Raw genomic sequence first — 27,871 nt, forward strand, 5'->3', positions numbered from 1 at the left:
GATCATTTGCAGGGACAACATCTTTGAAATAAATTCTCGATGATAGATATAGCTTATGTGCAGTGTTGGGGCAAGGCATTACAAGTTACTTGAGCTACGTAAAATTACTCTCTAAGTAACGAGTAAAGTAACGCATTACTTAAGTAATATTATTTTAGTTACTTTTTAAAATATGTAATGCGGGACTAGACTGTCATGTATATCCCAACTTTCGTCTGTTTAAACTTGAAGTGCATAGTGAGTTCATTCTTTAATTGTCACTAATTTAGCTAAATTAACTGCAGATTTCAATGTTAATTTTGATAGTCATATTAATATTTGCTTATTAAATGATCAAATATTTGATATTAAAATTGATAATATTCTGTTTTTGTTTAATATTAGCCTCAGCTAAAGAGACTGGTGGACACAATGTTTTCAATACAAGTCTATTCTTGGTTTAATTTTGGAGATTAGAGATCATTCTCAATGTGCAGTTGTGGCGTGTATTAATTTTTAATGTAATTGATAGAAATAAAGGTATCGTTTAAGCTTCAGTAGTATTTCATCGAAATCTAAACAAATCAAGGTGTTCATTCTCTAATAACAGCTTGGTTAAAATGTCCTAAGCACAACAGTTTGCTGTGCGCAAGAGGAGCACAAATTAAAACTGCCTTGTATTCAGATGGAAATGTCTCTAATATATACTGAAATCAAGTAGAAGTCCTATTTGTGCTGAATTTATCAATTATTGATCTTATAAATGCCAACCGATATTTTGATCCGTTTTTGTCAGATAACCCAACCGTCAGCGTTAGTTTTTGTTTGCTGGAGTTGTTTTCACTGACTGAATATGCTGATTCTGCACTTATCTGGTTGTTATGGAATGTCTAAAGCAGGGGTGCCTTCCTTCAGCACACCTGCCTGGAGGTTTCTATACCTAGAAAGAGCTGGATTAGCTGGTTCAGGTGTGTCTAATTGAGGTTGGAACTCTGTAGGAAATCGGCCCTCCAATACCGAGTTTGGGCTGCCCTTGTCCAAAGTGTGTAATCGGGTGGTGGTCTGCATTTTCCAGCTTCTAGTGTGAATTAGCTTTTAGTGGCTTTAAACTTTATATGCATATAATTTTAAAGGCCAATTTACACAACACAATCCGATGCAGACAAAGATGGACAACATCTGTACCACAAATGTAAAGTTGCAATGAAATCAAAACTTGCTCTTATATTAATACATAGTGCTTTTTATAAACAATGTATTTGTGCACTTATTTTGTAGAAATTAATTTGCCTTATAAAATACCATTTGCTTTTTCTTTCCTCTTGAAACTACTTTTCTTCACTTCTGGTCACATGGAATGCCTTTAGGGCGGGGCTATCAGGGCATGTCTCTCTGCTCTGCATTTAATATATTTTTCAATCTTCATTTATTTTTAGCAACACCCATCTTTCAATGAATCCAAACAGTTTCCAAAGAAAAAAGATCATGCACTGCCCTACAATTTAGAACAGTATAAATCTAAGGTACATCTCAATATTTAGGGAAAAAAGAGGGTAGAATGAGCTCATTTTCATTTAAAGGCACAGACACAAAAACTGCTACAATTCCCCATCTGACCCAACATTTTTAAAATGAGTATAATAGCAAAGTTTGTGCAGAAAAGGTACGTGACACTGTATAACATTTCACCAATCGGTGAGTCCTATTGAATAGTGTTATGCTGCATCCCTGCTTACTTGTATCTTCTAATGTTGTTGTTTTTTTTTTTTTGTAATGAAGTAATTACACGTGTGACAGAAGACAAAGCTATGCAAGCTCTGAGACAAACTATCTCATTAACTGACTGTTCTGTTGCTTTGTTACGTGCTCATTTGGTCACAATTTCTTTTGTAGTTTAATAATTTAACGTCCTACTTTATTGAAGATGCAGAAGCACATTAATCTGCATCTCCAAGTGTTTGCATAGAAGCAATTCAGAAGTTGGTAATAACTGCATTCAGAAGTTGGTAACAATCAATTGCGTCTTTAAAAAAAATCTATAATATTTTTGCAATAGGAAATGTGTGTAAAGCATGAAGTAAATATGTTCTATCGGGTTAGATGTTAACCATTCAAAATTCTTAACCCTCTCATTTAACCTGCATCCGCCATGTTTGTAGTTTAACACTTTTTACCCATGTTTATAGTTTTAATCATTCACATCCAGGAACTATAAAAAATTAAATATTAAAATAAAATATGAAATTAAAATCTAAAATGATTAAATAAAACCAATTCATAAAATGTAAAGACTATATGATAGCCATTACAATAATAATGGATCTGCAGTTTTACGTTCAAATATTAATTTAACATCAGTGGTGTAAAGTAACAAATTACCAATAATCAAACTACTGTAATTTACTAACTAGTTTTAAAAATATGTACTGTTCATTCAAGTAAATTTTTAGTGTTGTGTTAGTACTTTTACTTCATTACTTCAACCTGAAGTCACTTCTTTAATTAGAAAACCTCCAACCTAAAATCAACCAAATATCTAATGATATTAGAGCTTGACGTTGTGTGGACGTTACCCCTATGATTTCTATCTGATGTTGGATTTTGGTTGCTATATCTGACAAATAAATGTCAGTATTTGACATCAATATGACGTTGGTTTAAGATGTTTGCTCAACAATGGATTTTGGTCACTTTCTAACACAAGCTAAAATCAATCAAATATCGTCGTTTTTGGACATCAAAATAACCTTGTCCTTAGACTCTGGCTAGACATTGAACCTGACATCACAATCTAACTCTAACCTAATATTAACGTCTTATGACATTGTGTGCCTGCTGGGCAATAACTAAATGCACTACAGAATGTTACGTTTGCACACATCCACAAATTACATGTAAACGATCAGCCTTTTACAGCGTAATACTTCTCACTACTTTTGAAATGTCTACTTTTTTTTTTTTCTCATACTTTGAGTAATATCTACAACAGATACTTTCTCTACTTGCACAACATTTTTACATGGATAATGGTACTTTTACTTCAGTATGATTTTTTAGTACTCTTTTTCACCACTGTTTAACATGCATGCTTTTTAGGATGGATAGTATGTAAATTGGGAGACAGAGTCATTCACAATGCATCATGGCACTGTAGTTCTTTCCTTTTAATGAAGTTGCTTTTAAATACAGAGCCTTTTTTTTACTTTTTTATACTATGCTTTAAGCTCAAATTTATGGAGACTTGCTTCGCTTCTGGTTTATGGCTTAGTTACAATGCTTTAACAGACTTTCTAATCATCTCTATGGGAAAATACGTTCACATCCAGTTTTAATTGGCAGAAGACCACTCAAATTCTGTCTGACTGATATGTGTAGCATATAACACGACTTATCGCACAACACATGGACATGGCCTCAATCATTATTGGTGATGCAATTTATATCGCTCTAATAGCCTAATAGCAACCAGTCACAGTTAATTTTATATTAACATATAATTTGCCCGAACTTTTAATTCTTAACTTTTAAATTTTAACTCTTAATTCTTTTAATTCTCCCTCTATAGATTCTTTTTTAAAACCTAGGGAAACAACATTGCCTGGGTCACAGGAGCCCTTAAATTCCAAGAGTGCTGTTTGAATGGTCTTATCTTTGGGCACCCCGTATATTCAAGTACATTCCAATCACTTGTTTTTTTTTCACTACCCTGGAATGTACAACCTTAAAGCCCAGGGCCCACCTGGGGTCCTGGTATTCAAGGGCCCCTTAACGCTGACATTCAGACTAGGGGTCTCATTCATCTTCCATGCACTTTGGGATACGGTATTTCAAACCACTCATTACGCAGTATTAGTATTTTATTAAAGATTTACATTTTGTGTACAAAAGGGAGGTGGGGGACAACGAGTATACACAATTGTATTGTAACAGTAACACAGTGCAAAGCTTCTAAAAATGTAAGCCAAGTCACAGAGTATATACAATACACTTCTAAACTTTTGAAACACTATAAAATCCAACCGGGTACTGTACATGGTGTCCAAAAGGTGAAAGCTATCATACAAAAAAAAGTGCATGATGTGTTTGTCCAAAAAATGAGTAGGATCAAACATTGCTTTAGATTGATTGGTCTTTTTGTATGCATCAAGGCAAACAAACTTATTCGCATAATTCAGAGCTCACTTTGGCCAACATGGCAGTAGGTCAATCTCATTGCATACAAGGGTATGTACAAGAGGAAATTATGTCTGTTAAGAAAAATAAAGATGCTATCGCTGGAAACGGACAGACATTTGCATTTTCTCTGATAGCTGAGGTCAGTCCGTCCTTCTGAGCCAATTCAGAATCTCGTGTCAGAAAATAATTGGTTTTGTAAGGGAAATCGGGTTGCATGTCAGCTTTGGCGAGCAGTTTGACTGCAGATCTGGACAGCGAGTGTCTGCTGAGGAGAGATTGCTTCCTTAATTTGTCACGCTTGAGCACGTAAAGGACACGTCAGGCAGACGCTTCCAAATTTAAGAGCAGCAGCAGATGATATACTCGCCAACAGATGACAAAAGGTCATTTCTTTCACTACCACTTTCATTTAATCTCATTTGACAAACTCAATGCAGAGAATATGCAAAATGTCAGACTCCAAACAACATGTGAAATCCCTTTTGTTTTTAAACAACCGTAACAATTAATTTCACTGTCAGATTAAAAAAGGACTAAAACTGACCATTTTGTAAACAAAATATAGCTAATATTATAAAGGCAAACTGTAACTTAAGGTACCAACAGTTCAGACAAACGCAAACAGGAAAAAAGAAAAGGTTTTTAAATGTCTTTTTTTGTAAAGTTTTTTATATGAAATAGCTGCCAAAATGCATTTGCCATAATAGATGGATAACATCTTTTAGTTCCATTACCAAATACAAAGACACCGTTCATAGTGTTGAAATGAGAACTTGACCATATAACAATAGCAAAGCCAATGTAATATTCATGAAACATGCATCAACTTAGAATGCCAGAGATTAGAATGTTTTGGATCCAATCCAAATGTATCTCCTATGATTTATAAGCATAACTCAAAAGTGATCTGCCAAATATGTTCAACATAAATGTGAAGTCTTTCAACCTGCTAAGTATTTCTGATTCATGTCTGTACATACAAGTGTAAGCAAATGTCAAGAATAAACCATTCATTATCATGTTTGTGCAACTGTTGCTACTGCAACGGCAGGATTTTAAGCAAATAAATTTAATCAAATTTAGTCTGTCTACATGAGCAAAACATGTCCAAACTGAAGTTATACATGGGCTATATTCTGTATACAATACACATTTCAGTTTATAAATGGCATAGATTCTGTAAATCAATATTCATTGTCATTTTATATACTTTGTTCATATTTAAAGGTAAAAACTTAACACAACAGCACTATACACCAAATAAAAGTAACAGTCTGTCACGTTAAAACAATTGAATCTCAAGAGGGAATGATGCAACACATCTCTCTCAATCACCATCTCAGTCTACCATACTATTGAAATGCGAGTTAAAACATTTTTTAAACTCCTTTTAAAAGTCGCTGATGACTTAAAACACCAGCACACTGGAAAAAAAGGTAAACATTTTCCCCACAAACCCCTCCTCTGAGTTTCGGTTTGAGTCCAGGAGTAAAGACTGCTGAGAACGCACTTGTGTTTTCAGCAGTTTTTTTTTTTGTCTTTTAAATGACATGATTTAATAATCCAAAAAGAGTTTTGTGTTGGCTTGGTGGGCTTTTGTTCAGTTCCCTCACTTGTTCATACAGGCAGTCTGCAGCAATTTTAAAATAAGAAAACATTTAGAAAAAAACATGCGTCCGTGTCTGGCTGACTCGCCCTTTAGTCTCTGTACACGTGAATCGGCCAGAATGAAGGGAGAACGACTGGTGCGTCACTCTGATTTGTGACAGTACAGGTCTTTGAGTGCTTTGAGTTCCTCAATGAGTGTTTTGTTCTGGTTCTCCAAAACGGCCACGCGGTTCTCCAGACACTTGACATATTCCTTTTTCTTCCGACGGCACTCACGAGCAGCCTCTCTGCAAGAGGACAGACATTTTTAGATCTACTTAGCAGATGTTCTCTTCATTCAAAAACAGGGTTGCTGAAACAAGTCGTCACCGCCAGTAACATGTCATGAGCCTTAATTTTCACTGAATTAAGAATGATTTACACATTAAGAGGTCACTTTTTATTCTTATAATTGAGTTAGTTATCACTTTAGTTATTTAGGTATAACTTTTAGTTATCAGTATAATCTAGATTTTTACATTGATAAGTAGATAAACCAAATGTCGTTTTTTTTGCAAATACTTATGAAATTTTGAATTTTAAATTAAGTTATTTTAGGTTTAATATATTCAATCAAAATGGTCTATTGTGTCTATTTTTGAAAATATCAACAATTAAAAACCCCAAGAATTTTACACTGCATTTACAAGGATTAACTCTCATGTCCGATAATTTTACCATAATGTGTGAGAAAGTATACTGAAAAGATGCATTAAATTGATTAAATGTGACCTATTTTGTTTGAATTTGTTGGAGATAGATTTTATTTAATCAAAGATTCTTGTGGGGAAAAAAAAGGAAGAGATCAACAAACATTTTTAGCAGCACAATTTTCATTTTAAATAAATATTTCTTCAGCAGCAAATAGCAATGATTGCCAAAGAATCACGACACTGAAGACAAGCTGTTAAAAATTTGGCTTTACCACTTTTGAAACCTATTCAAATAGAAAATCTATTTAAAATTCTAAAGCTTTATTATATTGTATTTTTGAACTGCTTGTAGATTTTGAAAGCAAGATACTACATACATCCATTTATACCAGGAAAATTCTTTAATCTGATCACAAGTGGACAATGCTTAATGGACCCTCATCCCAAGACCGTTATGGCTCCTTAATGGTCATCATAATCCGTTTTGAATATTTTGACTTAAAAAAAAAAAAAATGTACGAACATTTATATGCATGTATGTAACATTGTCTTTGCATCACATTACAAAGAAAATATTTATGCGAGGTGTTTCTAATGCAGTGTCTATGGAGCCTTCATCAGTGATGATGGCTGCTGTCATCAGTCTCACAATTTATTATTATTTTTTATTTATTTTCTCTTTTTCCTTATTCTGAAAGTCTTAACACCACCGTGGCCTTTTTAAAGTTTTATTTCAGCAAATATAATTGTAAAAAATAAATTGTTGTACTCTCCCATTCACTGCACTCTAAGTTTATCCGACTATGACCACTTCTGCTGGTGAGAAACCCGGAAATGTGAAAAGGGTCTATATGGGTGGGCAATTATAGCCACAAAACTATATCCTGTTATTTCAAGAATATTAGCAATAATGATAATTGACAAAAAAAAAAAAAATTCAGCAGGAGGTATCAGCGTTTTTATTCTGGCCGATATGAGGCTAATATAACTGACAAATGAGACTTGCAGAAAATTGGTGAAACTCAATGAACAGTTATGCATAAATATTCAACATATAAAATTTATGGTTGTAGAGCGTGGCATAAAAAGGGTGTTGAAAAAAGAAACACTATTAGTAACATAAGATGCAATTGAACATGTTGACATCAGGTAGAAGTGGTAACTGTCCCAGAAAAGATAACTAAAATGTGCTAATACCAGAAAAAACATTGTATTTAAAACAAAAATCCACTTAAACATCTCAGAACTTATGATTACCAATGGTGATCTGGCAGACTTTTTCTTTACCTGTTTTTCATGAGACGGACCTCCCTCTTGCGTGTGGCCTCTTCAGCTCCTCCTTGGCTCGGCAGGGCAGGGGAGGACGCCATGACCACACCTGGAGCAATAGTGCTGGTTGGGGCTGTACGAATTTGATAGGCCTGAACGTCTCCAGAAGCAGCTATAGGGCAGATAAAACAGTCAAAAAAGCATTAAATCAATAGAGAATTTGACTTGGGGCTGTGCAATTAACTCTACTTTGATTTTGGCCTCCAACATTTATGAAAAAGAACATTTAAGATAAAACTATTTAACCTTATCTCATTCCTTTCCAGAAGTCCACATTCATTCTTGATTCATTCCTCAGCAAAGCCCAATTTCACATGGAAATCAGTAAAATCATGTGATAACTTTTGCAGTGTGGAACAAGCTTGCTTTATTGAAGTGTATTAGCTTTTAAGTTTTTAAAAGTGCAAAAGAAGTATTTTCTGCATGTGCATGATCGGAGACCCACCAAAACGGATAAGTGAGGCCATCTTGTAGCACAATGTCCATGCCTGAATGATCAAATCCGATAATGCGAATTTGAATTATTATTATTTTTTTATTCCCAATAAATATTGCAAATATATTGTTGATTTCTTAGATCAATTAAAAATATTGTTTCTTTTACATCTTCAGAGGAAATGTCACGAGTTTTTCCTTTAAAATAATCAATGACCTACCAATGGGGTAAGTAAAATAATTGTATTTTTGCTTCTAATTTGTTTTGTTACTAGTCCAAATATCTACATTTCAAATTAACTCTGTTACACCTCCAAATATCATAATTTTTGTGCCAAAATGTTTTAAATGCTCTTGAAATGCTCAATCACAGGCCATAAAAACACATGCAGATGATTAACCATAACAGCAGTGAAAGTTTGACTATGCAGTGACTCCACAAATTCCTGGTCAACTCTAATTCAGACTAAACCCTGCATATCTTGCGATGTGACTGTTGTGGATGTGCACATTACAATATCGATTTTGAAATTATATATTGTGCAGCCTTAAATCAAATGCATGCAAAATGTCAACGTGGCCCTTGGTGATTTTTTTTATTTTTATTTACATAAACCCTTATGTATGAAATTTAACGTAAAGAGTTGAGAATGAAAATGCGTACTAAACCGTAAATCTGATTTGTGTGGCTCTTAAAGTGACAGTGGGTATATTCCTTCTGTGCTCATTATTAATCAAAAAACAAACAAAAAAGACAATCGCTCTTTCTTGACTGAGACTTTTGTAGCTTTAATAAGAAACAAATCAAGTTTAACTCTCTGCGAAAGCTTTGCTGAGGTTTTTATTTTGTATATTTTTATTATATTGTATTTGATTACTTATTTTCTTTTTCTATCATTACTTTGTTTTTACTGTTCTGTTGTAAATTGAGAATTGTGGAATCATTGAATTGTGGCCCACTCATAATTGATAACAAATTTTTTTTTATTATTATTCAAGCAGCCCGAAAACATCAAATCACAGAATACTATTGGATAACTTTTTAACTTAAAGCGGCCCAGAAATATTGCTTTTGCATCTTTGTGAAAGATCTGGGAGAAATGGCACAGCTCACCTTGTACCACCACTTGATTGCTGGGCACCAGTATCTGTTGACCGTCACTGGTCTGGGCGTACTGCAGGATGGTGGTTCCCGGCTGGGCTGCTGCTGCGTTGGTCATAGTGAGAGTCTGCAGTCCCTGCACTCCATCGGTGCCGTTATTTGCAAGCTGAATCGCTCCACCCTGTGTAATGGCGACTAAAGGAGAAATTACAATCAATAGATGATTCAAATCACATTGTCTGAGAAGATTGCAAATTATGCTTTTGTTCTAAGAGCCAGTATGGTGGAGTTATGTTCTAATGTACTTCAAACATGTTGAGCAGTGAAGTTGTGAATACAAGTTTGAATTCTGACACATCTGAAAACATCATGTCTGTTTCACACATACTGCAGTGTGTGTATATGTTCCTGATGTAGAGCAGATTTTGCAACTTTTATAAGACTAAACATTTTTCCTTAACTAACAGAAATTAAGTGTTTTGCATTTTTTAAATGAGCATTTACAATGACGTTATTACAATTTTGCACCACTCAGTGTTCATTTTGCCACAAACAACCTGCTGTTCTTTGTACCCAGCACAGCAAACACGGACTCCTATCGTAAACAATCGCTGCGCTGCAATTGGAATGCACTGGCGCACCACAACAGCATGCAGTGTGAAAGCTGTAACCGGTTAACGTGCACAAGAAACGGACTGAAAACGCACTGCAGTTGGAGTATGTGTGAAATGGACATTAGTGGTGGACTGTGACCTACTGTACTGGCCGCTGCTGGTTTGATATATTGGGGTTGGCACAGTCACTGTAGTGATGGCAGGCGCAGTGTCCTCCTCGGATTTCTCCTCTTCAATTCTTGGAACTCCTGGAGCGTCTGATGACAGGTCGTTCAAGATTTTCCTATAGATCACAGACAGCTGTTGACTGGAAAATTTTCTTTATGCAATGCAAAACTCTGAAGGAACGTGCACGTACCTATATGAGGGACGTCTTGAAAGGATCTCTCTTCGTTTTTGAGAATCTGTCACGCTGTCCACTGACTCCTGCGAGTCCTCGCTCTCTGCTACTGTGGAAATCTAATCAACAGGCAATTGTCATGTGTAGGTCTTACTATATTTTTTGGAATACTTATAATACTTTAATGGTATATTGTAGTATATTATAAAATAACTCATTTTAGTTTATCATCTCAAAAATGTGCTGCAATTAGCTTGCTTGAAATTAATCTCACAATAAATATATTTGTATGTTTATACCTGGTATTTAGAATTAATTTTAAATTCTAAATACTAGTCTATAATGTAGTGTTTAGTCTATAAAACAGTGTCTATAATGTTTTGAGATTGTCGCCTTTTTTTTTTTTTTTTTTTCTTTTCTTCCCTGTGTCCTGAGGTAGCTGAAAACATTTGATCTGATATTGTCTTTTAATATACACTCTTCAAACTGCCAAAAGAACATAATTTTTTGCATACTGACCAAACATGGTTATGCGACATGCTGTGAGAAAGCACACAGAGTATTCAGACATTGTGATTCAAATAAAGATTATGATTGAAATCATAGTTCCTGTCAATTTTTTTTTTTTATTCGCTTCGAAGCTACATAAGTTCACTCATTTCATTGACAGTTTGAGTTTATAGCAAAAATAGAGAACTTAATAGAAGCTAGATCTCAAGTACAATTCGCTATGAAAATGGCCATAGAAGTTACATCAAATACTCCACTCACTGACAGTTCCCATGAAAGTAACGCACCGCATAACAGAATAAGTGGGAATGGATTTGACGTAATCTGAACATGAGTGATCGAGACTTAAAAAAATTGTAAAGCTACTCTGCTGACCAACTAAAAAAAATGTAATCTAAATCAACATTCAGAACCTGTGATCGATCAATTTTTTTTTTTTTTTCAGCTTTTTTAAAAAAATTTTATTTTTTATTTTCCCTACCGCGTGTGGAGTCACGCAACACTGTTCTGTTTACAATTCTGCGTTGAGCGCAGCGTATGGTCTGGCTCAGCCTTCATGAGTTTGCAAACCCCTCGCTGTGACTGATGCTGAAGCTGACCTCTCAAAAAAAATGTGACTACATAGCGCAAGCTTTGTGATTTGGTCAGCTTGGTAGCGTTTACTAGTATAGGCGGTGCGGAATGGGCAAAAATAAATGAAAGAATCGTTCATTAATTGTAATAGTTAAAATGTTCAATTAATTGAGATTTTGATTTTAGGCCAAATCGCCCAGCCCTATCTCCAACTGTGCTTTGAATCACAGAAAACACAGATTCATATCAAGTGAAAACACGTCCATTGTGTCTTGGACTCATTAAGATGTCTTACCTGGACAGTCTGCACCTGTGGTGACTGAATGACTGAAGGTTGAGCAGCCTGGATCACTCCATGCACCTGCACCGTCTGACCATTGGGCAGCTGCACCAGCGTGACTGTAGGTGCTGTGGCACTTCCATGCCCAGCAGCCATTGTTACCTGGTCAACACATCACACACACTGTCATTCTGACTCCAATCTCAGACTTTTTTTTTTTTTTTTTTTTTTTTTTTTTTTTTTTTTTTTTTTTTTTTTTAAATCAAATGTTCAAGTTTCAAAATGAATTACAATATATCATACATGTTTCTGATATCCACTATAAGCAAATTATTAGTATTCTTACCTGTGCAAGGGTGGCGATTTGGGCCTGTGTAATCTGTTGGCTCTCTGTTTCAGAGACAGCAGTGTCTGCACCCTGCTGGGCATCGGCTCCCGACTCCATGGTCATTGAGTTAGCTGGTGAGAAATATAATGGAAATTTAAACAAAGGATCGATATGGAACTATATGCCAACTAATTGATACATTTTCAACATGACTTCGTAATATATAATGGTTAAGTCATGTCAACTCATTTTTTTTTTAGATTTCAATTTGTTACATTTGTTTGTGTTGGCCTTTATTTTGGATGGAAGCAAGTGAACTTTAAATCTTTAATTCAAAAAATTTTTTTTGTGAAATAACTTTCTATGTAACCTGGTAATGACAAACTTACAGGAAATAAACCCAATTCCAGTTATACCTGACATATGCGCTTTGGTTTAAAAATAATTAAGGAAATTAATGTGATAACCTCACATTCCCAGATACAATGAAAGAATGTTCTGTTACGTTTTTGCCATTTGAAACATTTGTTTGGGTTAAACTTTAGTTTTCAGGTGTGATAAGTATGCATTGCCTAGTTACATTGGATCATTTTAAATCAAGTATTAATTGACAAGTTCTGGGCTTTAACACACATTTGGCTCCATTCTAAATCTGTCATGTCATACTGCAAATCTGTGCACCAAGAATCTTTCTTGGATTCTGATGTTTCTTTAGAGCCATTGACCAATTTGAAAACAATGAAATGTAAAGGAATATATTTTAAGAGTGTTATGGAAAAGTAATACTGCAGGATTCTAAGAATACATTTAAAGGATCTTAAACTGGGCATACACAGGAAGTCATGCATGCATGCATGCATGCATGCATACATACATATTTTACAGATCTCATTTTTTTTTCCAATTCACCTGATTCAAACCATGTGTGTTGCATTGCTGATACATCATACATACCTATAAGAGGGGAATCTAGACAGAATTTTCACACAATCTGCTGATTCTGGTAGGTCTTCACTCCTCTGCTACTGCGGAAATCTGACCATAGAGACAGAAAAATCACTACAATAGGCAATAACTTTGTCATTAATATATGAACTCATCTTTTACATGTCAGTGGTAGATGGTGAAACTAATGATATTGTTGGATAACAGTTACTGTTAAGACAATTAAAAGTAATGAGATTTGAAGTGTCATTTTAAATTACAGGTTTAACAAGTTACGAGTACATAATTGTTTCAATGTAAAATACATTCCCCTGTTACATCTTTGAATGAGCAACTATAATTGATTAGCAGGTAGATTTTACAATGACATTTGTAGCATGGAACTCAGTGGCGCCATTAATGTAAGCAATGCCAGATTAAATGGTTCCTTTCTTGATAAGTGACTTGCATATATACATGCGCATTAAGCTTTGCTATAAACCTAATATGTTTTTTATTAGATTATTTTTAGTGCTGTGTGGTGGTTCTGGTTCCACAGCCATTAGAAATAATGCATTCAAAAAGAGTAATAGTTCAGTGATCCTTTTAGCTGTTGCAGTATTTTAACATGATCCGATAACAGTCCCAAAAATGTTTAATATAAAACTGTGCAAAATGTTTAAATGGATCAGACAAGCGGATAAAAATTAAGCGCTCTCTCTTTCTTGGAAAGAGATGCTAATTTTAGAATATACAAATATAGACACCCATTATTAAACACAGCTAGATCATTCCTGTGCTGCAACTCTATATGGAGTTTAATCATTTGACATTATGTCGGAAATAAGGGTGCAGATTTCCTGCACTCAAGACAAGCATGGTTATGAATCAATACACTGGCTATTTTGTCCAAAAACTGAGACTGCAACTCTAAAGGTCCACTAGATCATTTCATGTCCTGGAAAAAACATGCATTAAATCTGTAAAGTCCCAAAACAACTTATCCTAATTTTTAGATACAGAAACTAGCTGCTGAATCTTTGCTGAACATGTTTGCAATCAAGATCCACTGCACTTGCTGACCTTTTAATGCTTTAGCACAGAAAACAAGCATTCTTCATTTTAAAATGTATGCCTAGATAAGCCATGCTAATACATCTAATGCATTACAGTGCACAATGGAAATTAATCAAAATCCCAGTGTGAAATTAAAAAAAGATTGTAGGTTCTCATTAAAGAAAATCCCAGAGCCAAGCCCCCCTGGTGCTCTGAAAAACTTTATTTCTGCATTGGTCTACAATAACATCTAATATAAGATTGTAAAATTACTAGTGCACTGGACAGTGATAAAAAATTAAGTACTGTAATAAAATGTCATCATATAGAGCTTTTATTGAGAGTGCATCACAATATGCTGCGAATGCAGTCCTGACGTCCCTTGACAACAGCATGTGTAGATACTGGAGCATCTGACCTCTAGACTAGTCTGCAGAGGTAGAATAATTACCTAAAATACTATAGACTTAATATCATCTCTATAATGGAAATGATGCATTTAGTCATCATTGCTAATTTAAAGTTCCCACTCTCATTTTAAGACTAAACCTAAAGATCTCGTTACATGTCCTCTGTTTTATTATTACATATTTGATGCAGGCTAAAGAATGAACATGACACAGATCTGAGTTCATATGCCAGTGGATTGAGACCCTGTTTGCACATTCTAGCCTAGGTCTGCTTGTTTGGTGTACACCAAGGTTTAGATGACAATATCCACTAGGGCTGCACAATATATAATTTGAGCATCGATATTGCAATCTGTGCATCTGCAATAGTCACATAGCAAGATATGCAATGTTGAGTAGGGATCATAGATAACCAAAAAACACCGGTCAAAACAACCAGGATTTGTTTAGACACTGCAAAATTGAACCATAATAAAAATCAACTGCATGTGTTTTTAAGGCCTGTGACAGAGAGCATTTTAGGAGAGTTCAAAGCCTTTTACTTGTGCATGAAGTTTAATAAAGATGATATTTATTGAAATGCTTATGATGAAGACTGCCGTGTTAACATTTTGATTATTGTACCTGAATACAGGTAGACTGTTTATTTTACTTTAATATTTGCTCTATTGTGTGTTAGTTTTTCTTACATGTAATAAAGTACATAAAAAAGATATTTATATTTCACTCCTTTACACAATCATCCCAGTTAATCTAAAGCAAAGGCTGTGCAAATAGAGCTATTTAAGTCATCTAGTGAAATTGTATTTATATTGCAGGAAAAAAATGCAAAGTAATTTTTTTCCAATATAGTTCGGTCCTGATATCCACACTCAAAATAAAGAGATTTAATATAAAACTTTACAAAAGGTTTTAATGGATAAAGCCAGAGCTTCACTTTTATCCGATTGCATTTTCTTGGAAAGAGGTTAATTTTAGAAATAAAAGATACACACACACACACACACACACACACACACACACACAATTTTACCAGATGACTTGCATAGCTATTTATGTAATTATTATATGCATTTAAGAAACAAACTACAGTTGTAAATAAACACAATGGAGCAAATATTAAAGTAAAATTAAGTGTTTTATGTTTTTTTTCTGGAGAGTGTCTACCTGTATTCAGGCACAGTGTAACCTAATCATAAATTAACTGGTGTCTTGGATGTAAATCCCTTTTAATACCATCACAAATAGCAAAGTGAACAACAGATTCCAAACCTATTACACAAACATCATTGGAAAAATTATAAGTAGGATTTTTTTTTTTCAATCTCAGGTAAGATTAGAATGGCTTTGAAGAAAAAGTATATAATTGTACAATATCAAAAATCATAAAATAATGCTGAGTGGGATGTATTGATGATAAAATGTATACAAAATGTAATGGTTGGCAGTAATTGTACACTCTCAATGGGTGTGAAACAAAAAAACCAATAGCAGAATTTTGAAATGGAAAAGATGGAGAGGGAGCGAGCTCCAGCATGGCAGGAAGCGTGAACAAACAGTAATGTGATCTCATGACGCTCAGAGTCTATCTGTGGTTTGATTGGTCATGCATAGTTCTCCCTCTACTTTTCAAATCCTATTTTCTGCCAGACAGATTATTCGAGGAAACGTGTAGCTACTGTACATTCGCAAATCTTTACATCTAAAAATGAGCATGCATCTAAAATTCAGCCTACTGGTATAAAAAATAACGCTGTTTATTTATTTTAAAAAAACACAGTTGGCAAGCCAGAAAAATGCTTTAAAATGCATCATCGAATTCGCATGTATTGGAATCGGTTGGTGCAATTTAATGTAAAAATCTGCAACAATTTAGCATTTCTTTTAAAAAGCCATCTGAAATGTACAGATAGTTATATAAAAGTATCGCAAACTTTTTACTATCTATTTGGTTTAGGGTGCGCAATCACAGCTCGTTTAGAAACGTGCATAATGAAACTTCAATAATAATTCGGCCCAGGAGGACTGCACAATAATCAGGGCGTGTCCAATAAATCGCACAATGAATCGACGATATTAAAGAAGATTAAATTATTGCTGAATGACATAAGAGTATTACATCCTGAATCCACCCAGCAGCACACATTTTGTCTAACCAGGGCGTGAAAAAACCCAACAAGAAAGGGGAAAACCCACATATATGATCTGTACATATGCATAAAGAAAACCTGGGGTGTTGTGCATCCATATTTCTTTGCATTTTAAACGATCAACCATGCATCAAGATTTCGCACCCTGGGTTTGAGTTGCTCTCCCGTTTTGCCTCCCCTCCCTCTCCATGCAACAACTACAGCCGCCATGATCTCTTTGTTTCCAACGGGCCGAACCCAAACAGACTCTTATGCCATTCTGGACAAGCCCTTTCCCTCCGGACACTTGTCTCCTCTTACCGATACAGACTCCTTCCGTCACTCTCGAGCCCTCGGAGCTCCACTTTTATTCAGGCCGACACGTAAGAGACCGCGTCAGGCTACACCTCCGTCGCGTCACCGAGAACAACAACACAGAGAACGAGACGAAAATCCGATCATCAACCCCACTGCACTGGGCGAGAGCGGGGCGGAAACAGCCGAGTGTTGTCGAATATGAACGAAGTGTGGCCGAAGCCGAACGAAATGGCGCGAACGCGATTTCCTGGTACTAGTTTGCCAACGAGCATCTCTCTCTCTATAAAACAGAACATATACATTTTAGAAGACATTAAAATAATGCAACTTTTAAAAATTGATTAATTAATAAATCTCGACCTTGCGGTCTACCACTTAATTATAAGCCTACTTTGTAACTGTGAGTGAGGATAAATGAAGTAGTACGAATATTTATATAGTGGCATTCAAGCAAAAGGTTTCCCCCCCCCCCCCCCTCGTACCTTGCTAATGTTTTATTAGCAAATAAATAGTCAAATATGTATTTTACAAGCTAAACATACAAAATCAAGGCAGGGCACTTGACAATCAGGAAGCTCGTCAAAATCGGATGACAAGGTCAGTGACCTAGGGTTTTGACTAGAATAATGTTAAGGATATGAAGCCGTCATAACATCAGACAATGTTCCCAATTGCTGTCAAATTATTTTGTAATCCATTTAAGTAACAAAATATGTATTAAAGTGTTAATGTTTTTTAGATTTATTTTATCATTATTATTTTCTTCTTTCGAACTTTTTTTGGTAATCTGGGACAGTCTTCGGATGGGAGAAATATGCATTTAGAGACTTAAGTTTAATGACTACAAAGATGTTACACGCACACACACACACACACGCACACACACACACACACACACACACACACACACACACACAAAATGAAAATGAAAATGGTAAAATTGTTTGGCATGCATAAATATGGCAAAAATATACGTATTCAGCCCATGAAAACCCCATACTTTTTTCATGTCCCATAATACGAAGTGACCTGTCCCAGATTATTAAATTCAGGCAGAATTGTTTTAACACAAAAATACTAATAGGTGTGGCATCACTTTTCTCATTAATATATTATGTTTTAGCAAATTGCCCTGTTTATATTTTGATATGGAATTTTTGGAACCTCAAATAACCATGCTTTGCTACAATGTAGTTTAACCATGGTATTACAGTTTGTAACTCATGATACACCTATTTGCTTAATGAAGATTTATTGAAGTTCACTAGCTGCAACTGGTAAACTATATGGTTACGTGATTCATCAGCGAGTTTGTCGTTAACTGTGTATTGGCAATCCATCATATGCAAAATAAAACATTGTGTTCATCAATTAATAAATAATTCAACATAAATTATCAAGACAAAGACAAATTCATCCCTATTATTAGCGCTAGCCTACTTTGGCTTTTCCTATTTGAAATGTAGTATGCTAAATTTGTAAACATATTCTTTAAAAGAGAGGAATAACAGTTTTGGTAAATCCCAATTATTACGTCGCTCTTACTAAATCAATCTATTATGTGAAACGTGTTTAGAAATGGCTCAAAAGTGTCTCTTTTTTTCTTTTGACACTGGAGAGGGCATGAAATGCAGTTGCTCCTGGAGCCATAGTGCAGAATGAGTAAATATATTAAATATTTAAAATATGGGGACAAAAAAAGGTCCGCCAGCAGACTCTATATTAATGTTTTATTTAACATTCTCTTCTAGGCCTATAGATTTAGTGCCTTTACAGACATTAGCTTAGAGCTGTCTGAGAAGGCAATGTTTTATTTTATTGTTGATTAAGTTCATGAAAGTAAAACCTAACCTTAAAACAGCAAATTTCAAATTAATTCTGAGTGGACACAGAGGAGTAAACCGAGAAATAGTGTTAGAGCACATTGGAATGTATCCTAACCCAAGTCTTTAATGTTGTTATATATGATGCAGATTTAATTACCGGGTTTTTACATAAATAGAGGATTCAGTGTTTTTAGTGTGCAAACATAAATGGGGCCATTTAGCTAAAAAAATTCTCAGAAAAATCAACCTTGGTGCAAAAATTGCTCTTGTAGAGTTAATTTCTAACACTGCGGGTGCTCATTGTAAACACTGTATGGACAATCTACAATACAGTATGCTCTGTTTACAATATACGCAATAAACCTGTAGTGTATATAATTCTGCTTTTAGTACAAGACTCGTGCTCATTTTGACGGATTTGAGTCTCTAGAAGTATTAGGCCTTATTCAACAAGGAGGAGAAATGAGAGACTGGACACTTTAATATTAATTATTTGAAATATTTAGCTGATACAATTTAAAGAACTTGATGTAAGAATATTATCTGTATATGTAGAATTCTCAGACACACAAAATATGTGAATTTCTGATATCCTGGACCACAAAACCAACCAATAAGAGTACATTTCAGAAATTTTACATGATCTGAAAGCTTATTAAATAAATGTTCCATTGTATGTAGAATGGACAATACTTGGCTCAGATGCAATTATTTGGTGATCTAATCTGAGTGTTCAAAAATCGAAAATATTGATAAACCACTTATTAATTTGTCCAGGTTAAGAATTTAGCAAATAATTACTAATTAAAAATTAAGTTTTAATATATTTGCATCTTATTTGAACCATTATCTTCAAATAACATCCTAATGATTTTTGTCATACAAAAAAATCAATAATTTTGACCCATCCAAATGGCTATTGACAAAAATATACCCCTGGTTTGTGGTCCAGGATCACATGCAAAATGTTTCGATTTTGAGGTTACATAAAAGCCTCCATTTTTAGTTAACACATGGGGGCAGCAGTAAACCTTTCTTGACAAGATTTACAATTTTCTCTTGAATTATCAAGACGCTGCTTCCACCATGAAGTCCCCCTGAAGGGGCAGCATTTACGCATTTTTTCCCCGCATGCACTCAATAACCCCACTCTCTGAATGGCTACGGGTTTTGGGTGTGTGAGTTATTCGTGTGGCAGCCCTTTTTATAACCCTCCAGATGCCCGTTGGTGTGCTTTATCTGTTTAATAGCGCTTTACTGCAACAAGCCATAAACCTGCTTTTTATTGGTGACATGAAGCACATTGTTTGGGGAATTGACCGTCTCGTTAATGAACAACCATGAATTTGTGCTCGCTGGATGTCTTTTAGGGAAAAAGTGACAAATTGCGCAATATGTGAAATTATCTTACGAGACTGCGTGGGCTGACAGTGACCTATAGAGTGATGATAATGGGAAACTCTTGTGATATACACCAAAATCAATAGAAGAATTTGCGCGGTTATCACAACGTCAGAACGTTAAAATTGCCCATGTTGTGCACGAGGCTAGGCCCTTGTGATATCAGAGCTGTTATTGAAAAACATAAATCTAAAGAAAGCATCTTTTGTAAAGCTTTGCAGTGATGGTGTGCATTGTATGTAGCCGGTTTTTATTCTGTTTTTGTAGAACAGTTTCTGTGTGCATGAGGTTGACCTTGAGAAGGAACTACATTCAGAGTTGGCCATAGAGACTGTTTCCCCTCCTCCTCCTTCTCCTCATCCTCCTCCTCCTCCACCTTCTTCTCTCCTTTGAGCTCCTGCTGTGCATCATCCCTCGAGTGAACACACTCTCTCTCGCTCAGTCTCTTGTCTGAGTCTGGCACGGTTGTGTCTCCTCTCAGCGAAAAGAGGACCCATTAGGATAAGCAGGACTTATAGCGCTTGAGTTTTGAGGGAACCGCTCCATTGATGGTGCAGTGAGGTGCTCAAGGTAAAAAAAAAAAAAAAGGGAAAAGAGCAAGAATGAAAAGAATACCGGATTCATTAAAGCTCTTGGATACTGCAAACCTGCACAATACCAAATAAAAATTCATCAAACGTTGTCAGAGGAAACGAGAAGAGGCCGGTGGCTAGTTGTGCTTTTTGTGATGTGAGCTGAAACAGGGCTTCAAACACTGCTGCTCTTGAGTGTGATTTTGGAGAGAGTCGTACTCTAATGAAAATGTTAACAAATTAAATTTGTGATCATCCCTGGTGGATCTTGAAGAATATTCCCTTCAGTGTAGCTATTCAAAAGATATCTGCAACGATGCTAATGTGCTTAGCCCTTAATGGCCTATCGTTGGAATTGCCGATTGTGTTTTATTTGTGATTTATATTCAACTAATTATGCAACCCAAATTATCGAGGAGGAAACAAGACTGAGCTCTCCCAGTCGAGCAGATACCCATGACTGATTTTGATTTCACACAGGTTTGTGGAACAAAATGATAGTTAAGGAGCAACATTTTCCATTCAGGCACGTATAGACTCTAGTAATGATTCTGTATTGACATCTATAGTCCCATGAAGAACATCATTGGAACCTCCCCACTGCACAGGTTCATTATTCATTAGTGGAAAATGGTTCTTGTAGACTTTTAATAATAAATTCTAAATCTGTTTACGATTTTCATGCTAGTGCTTCATTTAGTTATGAGCAAAGCATGCAGCCGTAATAATATCCTAAATTCGTATATGATCAGCAGCTTCTCAATAATGAATGCATGTTAAACAGTTTTTATTGTTTCTATTTTCTGACTGGTATTTAATACCCTTTAAAAACAAAGCAATTTTAAATTACACCTAATGAATGTATGAAGGCATGCACACTCACATTCTCAACACTAATTTATAAGAACATTAATCAAAGAATTATCCTGCAGAATTAAGCCCATTGAAGACTGAATAAATCGCATTTAACTTTTATAACTGTTCAAATACACTTTAAGCATTTATGAAATGTATTTAAAATCATCAAAACAGCATAAATATTACTCCTGGAAAATTTTCAGCCAAAATAAATTCATTTCACTTGCATAAACATTCACTTTCAGGTAAGGTTAGGGATCAATATTTCATGCTGCAATGGTTTGTCAATAGGTATGCATATTTATGTTTCTCAACATAATTCAGTCTCAAAAGTGTGAGAGACATGCGGAAAAGGCTAAATATATTTTCAAATGCTTTTGACACTAATGAAGCTTCATAAATAATTGAGCAAAATAATTATTTTGACACAATGCAGTTTTGAGGAATCTGCATGCCTTTCCGTTCATTTGGTTTTACAATACACTTTTATAGGTGTTGCTACAACAAGTTCTGATATCAAATGGGTTTTGGATAATTTTTTTCAATGCTAATAGAATACAAAGTCTATAAATGTCACAAACAAAATACATGTAACATAATATTCCAGTGACATTCTTGCCACATTCTGTGGTATTTATGTTCCAATCTCGTGTCATTTCTGACTGTGCTCTGACATGCACAATTGAGCTGAAAGCATTTGGCTTTCCGTGTGCACACATAATCACTTTATAATAATAAGTAAGTATGAATGGTTTTCATATTGTAAGATTCTTCATCTATATCATTTTTAACAAGAAAACTTTGAGTCGGGGTCAATAAGGATGATATTTTTAGTTTCATTCAGTGACACTGATCCCTGGTTCTCACTCATGTCTTTTTTTTTTCTCTGTGTTTGTGTCTGCAGTGTTGATATTGGTAGACTTAGAGAAAGTAAGAGCCACAGTTTTTATTGATGCGTGGGCTCAAAGGCTGCCTCAGTGTAGCTGTCAGTGAAGTTGAACTCGCTTTTTTATATTGTGCTGTTCCTTATAATAGGCACTAGAACTGCAATGGTGACAACAGTAAACAGAGTAGATAGAGATTTTGTATACCCGGAGGAAATCTCATTGGCCTTTTCTGTTCTTTAAAACACAAACTTGGTAGTGCAAGCAAAGTTGCCGCTGACAGAAACTCAACATGAATATGTAATATGTAAATCCATCTCAAACTGACAGACAAAAATGTATAACAAATGCACTGTATGAAGGAACGGATAGCTTATGCAAATGTTTTTGCCATTTATTTTCAAAGACTGTTGAGTTCCATACAAACGCAAAGGTATTTTTCTAATTAGGAAAGCCTTAAAAAGCTTTTCTTGGGATCTTTGACATCTCAGGATAATGTTTTGTTTTGCCTGACCTCTTCTGATGTTAATATCTCTGGTAAGGTGTGAGTGTGTTTGAGTAATAACTGTCTGTGCTCAGAAGCGAAGGAGGACAGTGCAGTCGTAAACAACGAAGCATGAGCACCGAGGTCTGCGTTTCTATTTTTACTGCTGCGCAGGAGGAAGCAGCATGGAAATGCAATCGCTGCATAATGCATGGCCCCTGTGGAGCGGCACTGGGGTGTTACACAACCAGGTGCTCTCTCTGGACCCGAGCGTCATGCTGCTTGGCCGAACCCTTGCTTTAGACCCACTTTGCATCTGATGGAATATGTAAAGTTTCGCTGGATATTAATTTAAAGTTGGTGCAAATCTAAATTGGTTTAAGTCGATTAAAGGCCCCAAAATACTTGAAATAAGTGAAATTTAAGTGGTGTCATTTTGAAATGAATCAAGAATGAATCTTGCTTTACAGCTTGACAAGCAAATATTCTGAAAAGTGTGATTTTGCCGGTAAATATCTCCAGACTGGGCTGTGATGACGCAATATCGTTGGGACCTTCAATAGTGGAAATCTTTTCCACAATCTTCTCATTTTCTCTGTTCAGTTCGTCCAGGCAGTGCAGGTAAATGTGAGTGTGCATGGTGCTAATTCAGATGGTCACAAGATCTAAAATCCATGCACGCGTCATGAGTGAGTTAATTTGAAACTGGTTCGGAGGAGATTATATATTTGGCATGATTTTACAACCCTGCTAATTCTAAACAATCACATGAAATTCCATGGCAAAACCGGGACATAAATCCCAATCTTTCTCTCTCATAACAGCTATAGATACGAGCAGTTAATTCACACACAGGGTATGCTCTGTGTACATTTAGGTGAATTATAATCTTGTCCTGGATGATCCGACAACCCTGTCATGTATGACACATTATAGACACCATCTGGTTGGTCGACTTTAGATCGATAGATAGCACCTCACACTCTCAGAAAACAAAGGTATGTAAGCTGTCACTGGTCACTGGGGTGGTAGTGTACCTACAAGGGGGGGGGGGGGGGGGGGGGGTTGTTGGAGGTTTGAAAGCCTATATACACCTTGTGTACTTTTGTGCATTCACCCAATGCAGAAGTAAGCTATTTTCTGCAATTGCTTTACCTCTGATTAATTTGCCTAAGGGAGAAATGATTAGGAATGACAAATGTCACAAACTTACTCTACCGTGTTTGACTTTATACATAAAATTCATTCATTCATTTTCTTTTTGGCTTAGTCCCTTTATTAATCTGGGGTCGCCACAACCGAATGAACCGCCTGTATAACATATATAAGTAATAAAAGAACATACCATTTTGCAACATTAAGCAACTAAAATCGAATGGAAATGAATGAGAACGAGAGTCTTGAGCCAATAAGGATCCAATGACTGCACCTGCTGTTACATGAAGAGAACAAGATCAAAAGGGAGGACTGGCATTGTGATGCCACCTCAGTATTTTTCATGTTTAACACTAAAGCTTTCTTTAAATCTACTATAAGCATATTGCTAAGCTACATGCAAACTACCACATCGCTGTAATCAGATGATTTCTCACTGATGTTTTCTTACCATTATAATTTTAGATTAAAAAAAAAAATGCTGCACTGATTTTTCCATCTAAACGTCTTTCTAAGCAGTGTGGACAGCATTGGATGTCTTCTAATGGTGTAGCACTGTCAAGTATTTTAAACCTCTTTACAATTAACAGAAGAATAAAGTAGCTATGCTTGTAGTATACCTCAGGGCCTTGCATCATCTTACGGAAAACAGCATGCTTTTCAAGGGCAATAAGAGTTTGTAAAAGTCTGCACTGTAGGCTACACTGCATTTGTTGTCAGCTCTGACTGAAGCAGACATAGACACATGCTCCATTAATATTCACACGGCAAATGCACCAGTAATGCTCTCTTAGCTTCATTCTGTCTTTTCTAAAGCTGTTCAAATCATGACAGTCATTCTCTGTCAGTGGAAAATTAACACAAGGAATACGTCGCTGAATGAGTTACAGCAGAGACAGAGATTGGCCTGATATTTTAGTGAAACTCAAGAACTGAATATATAGGATTAGGCCCTAGTCCACTCACAAAAATACATCATGGTACAATTATGGATTTGTAACAAATTGCTACCATTTTATATACATTTAATCCTACTAAAAAAAATATCATCTAATTTTTTCAATTGTCTTCCATTTTGTCCAAAAGTAGGTCTATAGAGTATACTGTATGCATATAACTGGAGAATCTGAGCCTTTCCAGCAGTCTCAGAATATGCATTTTATAATTTTCTAAAAGTCCTATAAAAAGAATGAAGACTGTCAGACGGTAAGAGTTTAAAAAAAAAGTTAATACTGCACTCTTCCTGTAGAATCTACAGTAACTTGATGCAGTTCGCAGATAACTTACTGCAATTGTATTTACATTATTGACATTTACAGCACCATTTGTCTTGCTGTATATGCATTTACAGAATTGTAAATCTTTACTATAAAATAGTCTTTTGCAACATGCAACTTAAATACAGTAACCTACTGGATAACTGTCCTAGAGTAAAACACACTTCAGTTCAGTTCACCAGAAACTTACTATAAATTTAAACAGTACTTTTGCTGTAATTGATTACAGGCACCCTTTACCTTGTGTATGTATATACAGTATTGTATATATTTACTGTAAAATATACAGTCATTTCACAATGCAACTTTAAAATACAGTAACATAGTCTGTCCTACAGTAAAATACACTTCATATAACAGTTTAGTTCACCAGTAAATCAATTACAGCAAAAATACTGTATTTACATTTACAGGCACCATTTACTCTGTATGTATATACAGTACTGTATATATGTACTGTAAAATAGCTATTTTTACAATGCAACTTTAAAATACAGTAAAATACTGCATATCTGTCCTACAGTAAAATACACTTCATATAACAGTTCAGTTCAACAGTAACTTGCTGTAAATCAATTACAGCAAAAATACTGTATTTACATTTACAGGCACAATTTACTCTGTATGTATATACAGTACTGTATACATTTACTGTGAAATGGCTATTTTTACAATGCAACTTTAAAATACAGTAACATACTGCATTACTGTCCTACAGAAAAATACAGTTCACGTTACAGTTAAATACTGTGTAACTTTACAATAATTGTTAACAGTGTGGATAAAAATGTATGGTATATAAAAAACACCAAATATTAATCAAGCAATGTTGATAATAAAGCATTGCTATATTTGTCAATACATAATTGCACTCTCAATTATAAGAGAGAGAGAAAAAATGGTGACGGGGAGTTTGATTTCGACTAGATAAAAGCAGTTTTTAATTTAAAAATAATTTTAAGGTCAAAATTATTAGCCCCTTTAAGCTATTTTTTTTTTCAATTGTCTACAGAAAAAAAAAACATCATTATATAATAACCTGATAAAATAAATCCGGTATTAGCGATGAGTTAATTAAACTATTATGCTTAGTGTTGAGAATCTTCTTTCCGTTAAACAGAAATTGGGGAAAAAAATAAACAGGAGGGCTAATAATTTGACTTCAACTGTGTATATATAACAGCCCACACATACCGGAAGTTGACTAACCTAAAAATGTATTAATTTGGCGGCCACTGAATTCAATTATGAAACTAAAATGGCAATCTTTCTTTTTGTTGTAAGGAAAGTCCTTAGGGTGAGTCAGGGTCTATTATTGTTTTATAATTTACTTTTGTATACATTTACAAGCAGAACAAAATAACCAGTGTTAATTGATATAGTGTAGGTTTCACAAATCTTTTCCCACAGCTACACGGTATGGTATTATTTCTGTTTATCAAGTTCATAAGCTGACAAGTGTTAAAATGGAGTAAGTGACTATCGACAAGATGTGTTTGAGAGCTGTTTTTCATCTGTTCAGCCTCATTATGACAAGCGTCTGTTAAATCATTAAAATTTAGGGGGAAAAAATAGAGCTGATAAGGTGTAAAAATTAAAAACCTCTGCACTTTCCCATTTTCCCTGTGTGTTTATATCAAAATATTTAAACAAGATTTGGTGTGGCTTTCCTGTCAGCTTTTCCTGTGAAATGGCATGATTGCCTAAAATATTGCATTTCTAACAAGGTAAATGAAATGCATTTCATTAGGGTAGCCTTCTGCATGAGATGTATCCTGTTAAAGCGCAATTTTGTACTGACCTTTGTAAAAAGGAGGAAGAAAATGTTTTTTTTTTTTTTTTTTTTGTAAAATTAAATGTGTAAAATTGGTTTTTGGTTTTGGATTTATTTTTGACCTGTATATCTTTAGGGATGGAATTTTATCTATCTGAAATGCTCTTTAATAATGATAAACAGAAGTGCCCTTTATTGCAAGTCTGTGTTTGATTTATAGGTAAATGCATCATTTATAAGTAGATGGTCAAGGAAAACTTTGTTCTTATACTTTAAGATTAGTTGGTTGCCCAACAGCATGTATTGCATGGTTAATGTACTATTTAATAGATTAATCTGCCTATTTGTGCACGTTGAAGCTGCTAAATGATAAAGAAAAGGACTTGGTATGCAGGAAAGGCTGCAATATTTTGATAAACTGATTTTATTAAGTTATAAAATGCATATGAACTTTAAGATATTTGATTTTTATAACTTTTATCTTTAATGCTTTTTTCAGGTCTGACTGATTAATACAGCCCACAACATGACCATAATTATTTTCAGCAGAAATAATCAACAAAATAGGAGCTTGTTCAGTTCAGTGGTGTTATTTACGTTCTGTGCCACCAATTGGTGATTGTTGATCTCTTAAGGTAGAAATTAAACCATTTACTTTTAAAAACTGTTTACAATTACAGCAATACATTAAAAAACTCGACAGACTTATTGACAACCTGATCGAGCAGAGGGCGTTGTATAAACTCGGCAGGGCTTTATTCTGTGAAAAACAACTCTCCTGGATGTACTTTCTCACTTATGATGCAGCTACTTGCCACAAAACATAAAAATGAGACA

At 35.0% G+C, this 27,871-nt stretch overlaps 1 protein-coding gene across 2 annotated transcripts; it reads right to left on the bottom strand.

Moving 5' to 3' along the window:
- Nucleotides 1–3,818: 3,818 nt before the first annotated feature.
- creb1b (cAMP responsive element binding protein 1b) lies at nt 3,819–16,943 on the bottom strand. Of its 2 annotated transcripts, none has more exons than XM_056465391.1 (9): nt 16,807–16,943; nt 12,921–13,001; nt 11,985–12,097; nt 11,654–11,800; nt 10,294–10,394; nt 10,079–10,218; nt 9,334–9,516; nt 7,743–7,896; nt 3,819–6,050 (listed from the first exon to the last, which is right to left on the bottom strand). In XM_056465391.1, the coding sequence occupies exons 3-9, from the start codon at nt 12,087–12,089 to the stop codon at nt 5,906–5,908; spliced, it is 975 nt and encodes a 324-aa protein (XP_056321366.1). In that variant the 5' UTR covers nt 12,090–12,097; nt 12,921–13,001; nt 16,807–16,943; the 3' UTR covers nt 3,819–5,905. The 2 variants fall into 2 exon arrangements, with proteins under 2 accessions (XP_056321366.1, XP_056321367.1); XM_056465392.1 differs by lacking the exon at nt 16,807–16,943 and adding an exon at nt 16,651–16,784.
- Between the last annotated feature and the right edge of the window lie 10,928 nt (nt 16,944–27,871).

Source organism: Danio aesculapii, chromosome 9 (genome assembly GCF_903798145.1).
Source record: "Danio aesculapii chromosome 9, fDanAes4.1, whole genome shotgun sequence".
Lineage (NCBI taxonomy): Eukaryota > Metazoa > Chordata > Actinopteri > Cypriniformes > Danionidae > Danio > Danio aesculapii.

Bases quoted from the DNA above. Each gene is read 5' to 3' on its own strand.
- creb1b (XM_056465391.1), bottom strand. From the start codon at position 12,089: ATGACCATGGAGTCGGGAGCCGATGCCCAGCAGGGTGCAGACACTGCT. The intron at 7,897-9,333 runs GTGAGCTGTGCC...TCTGCCCTATAG, and splicing joins CAATCAAGTGGTGGTACAAG to CTGCTTCTGGAGACGTTCAG. The intron at 6,051-7,742 runs GTAAAGAAAAAG...GTCCTCTTGCAG, and splicing joins GTCCGTCTCATGAAAAACAG to AGAGGCTGCTCGTGAGTGCC.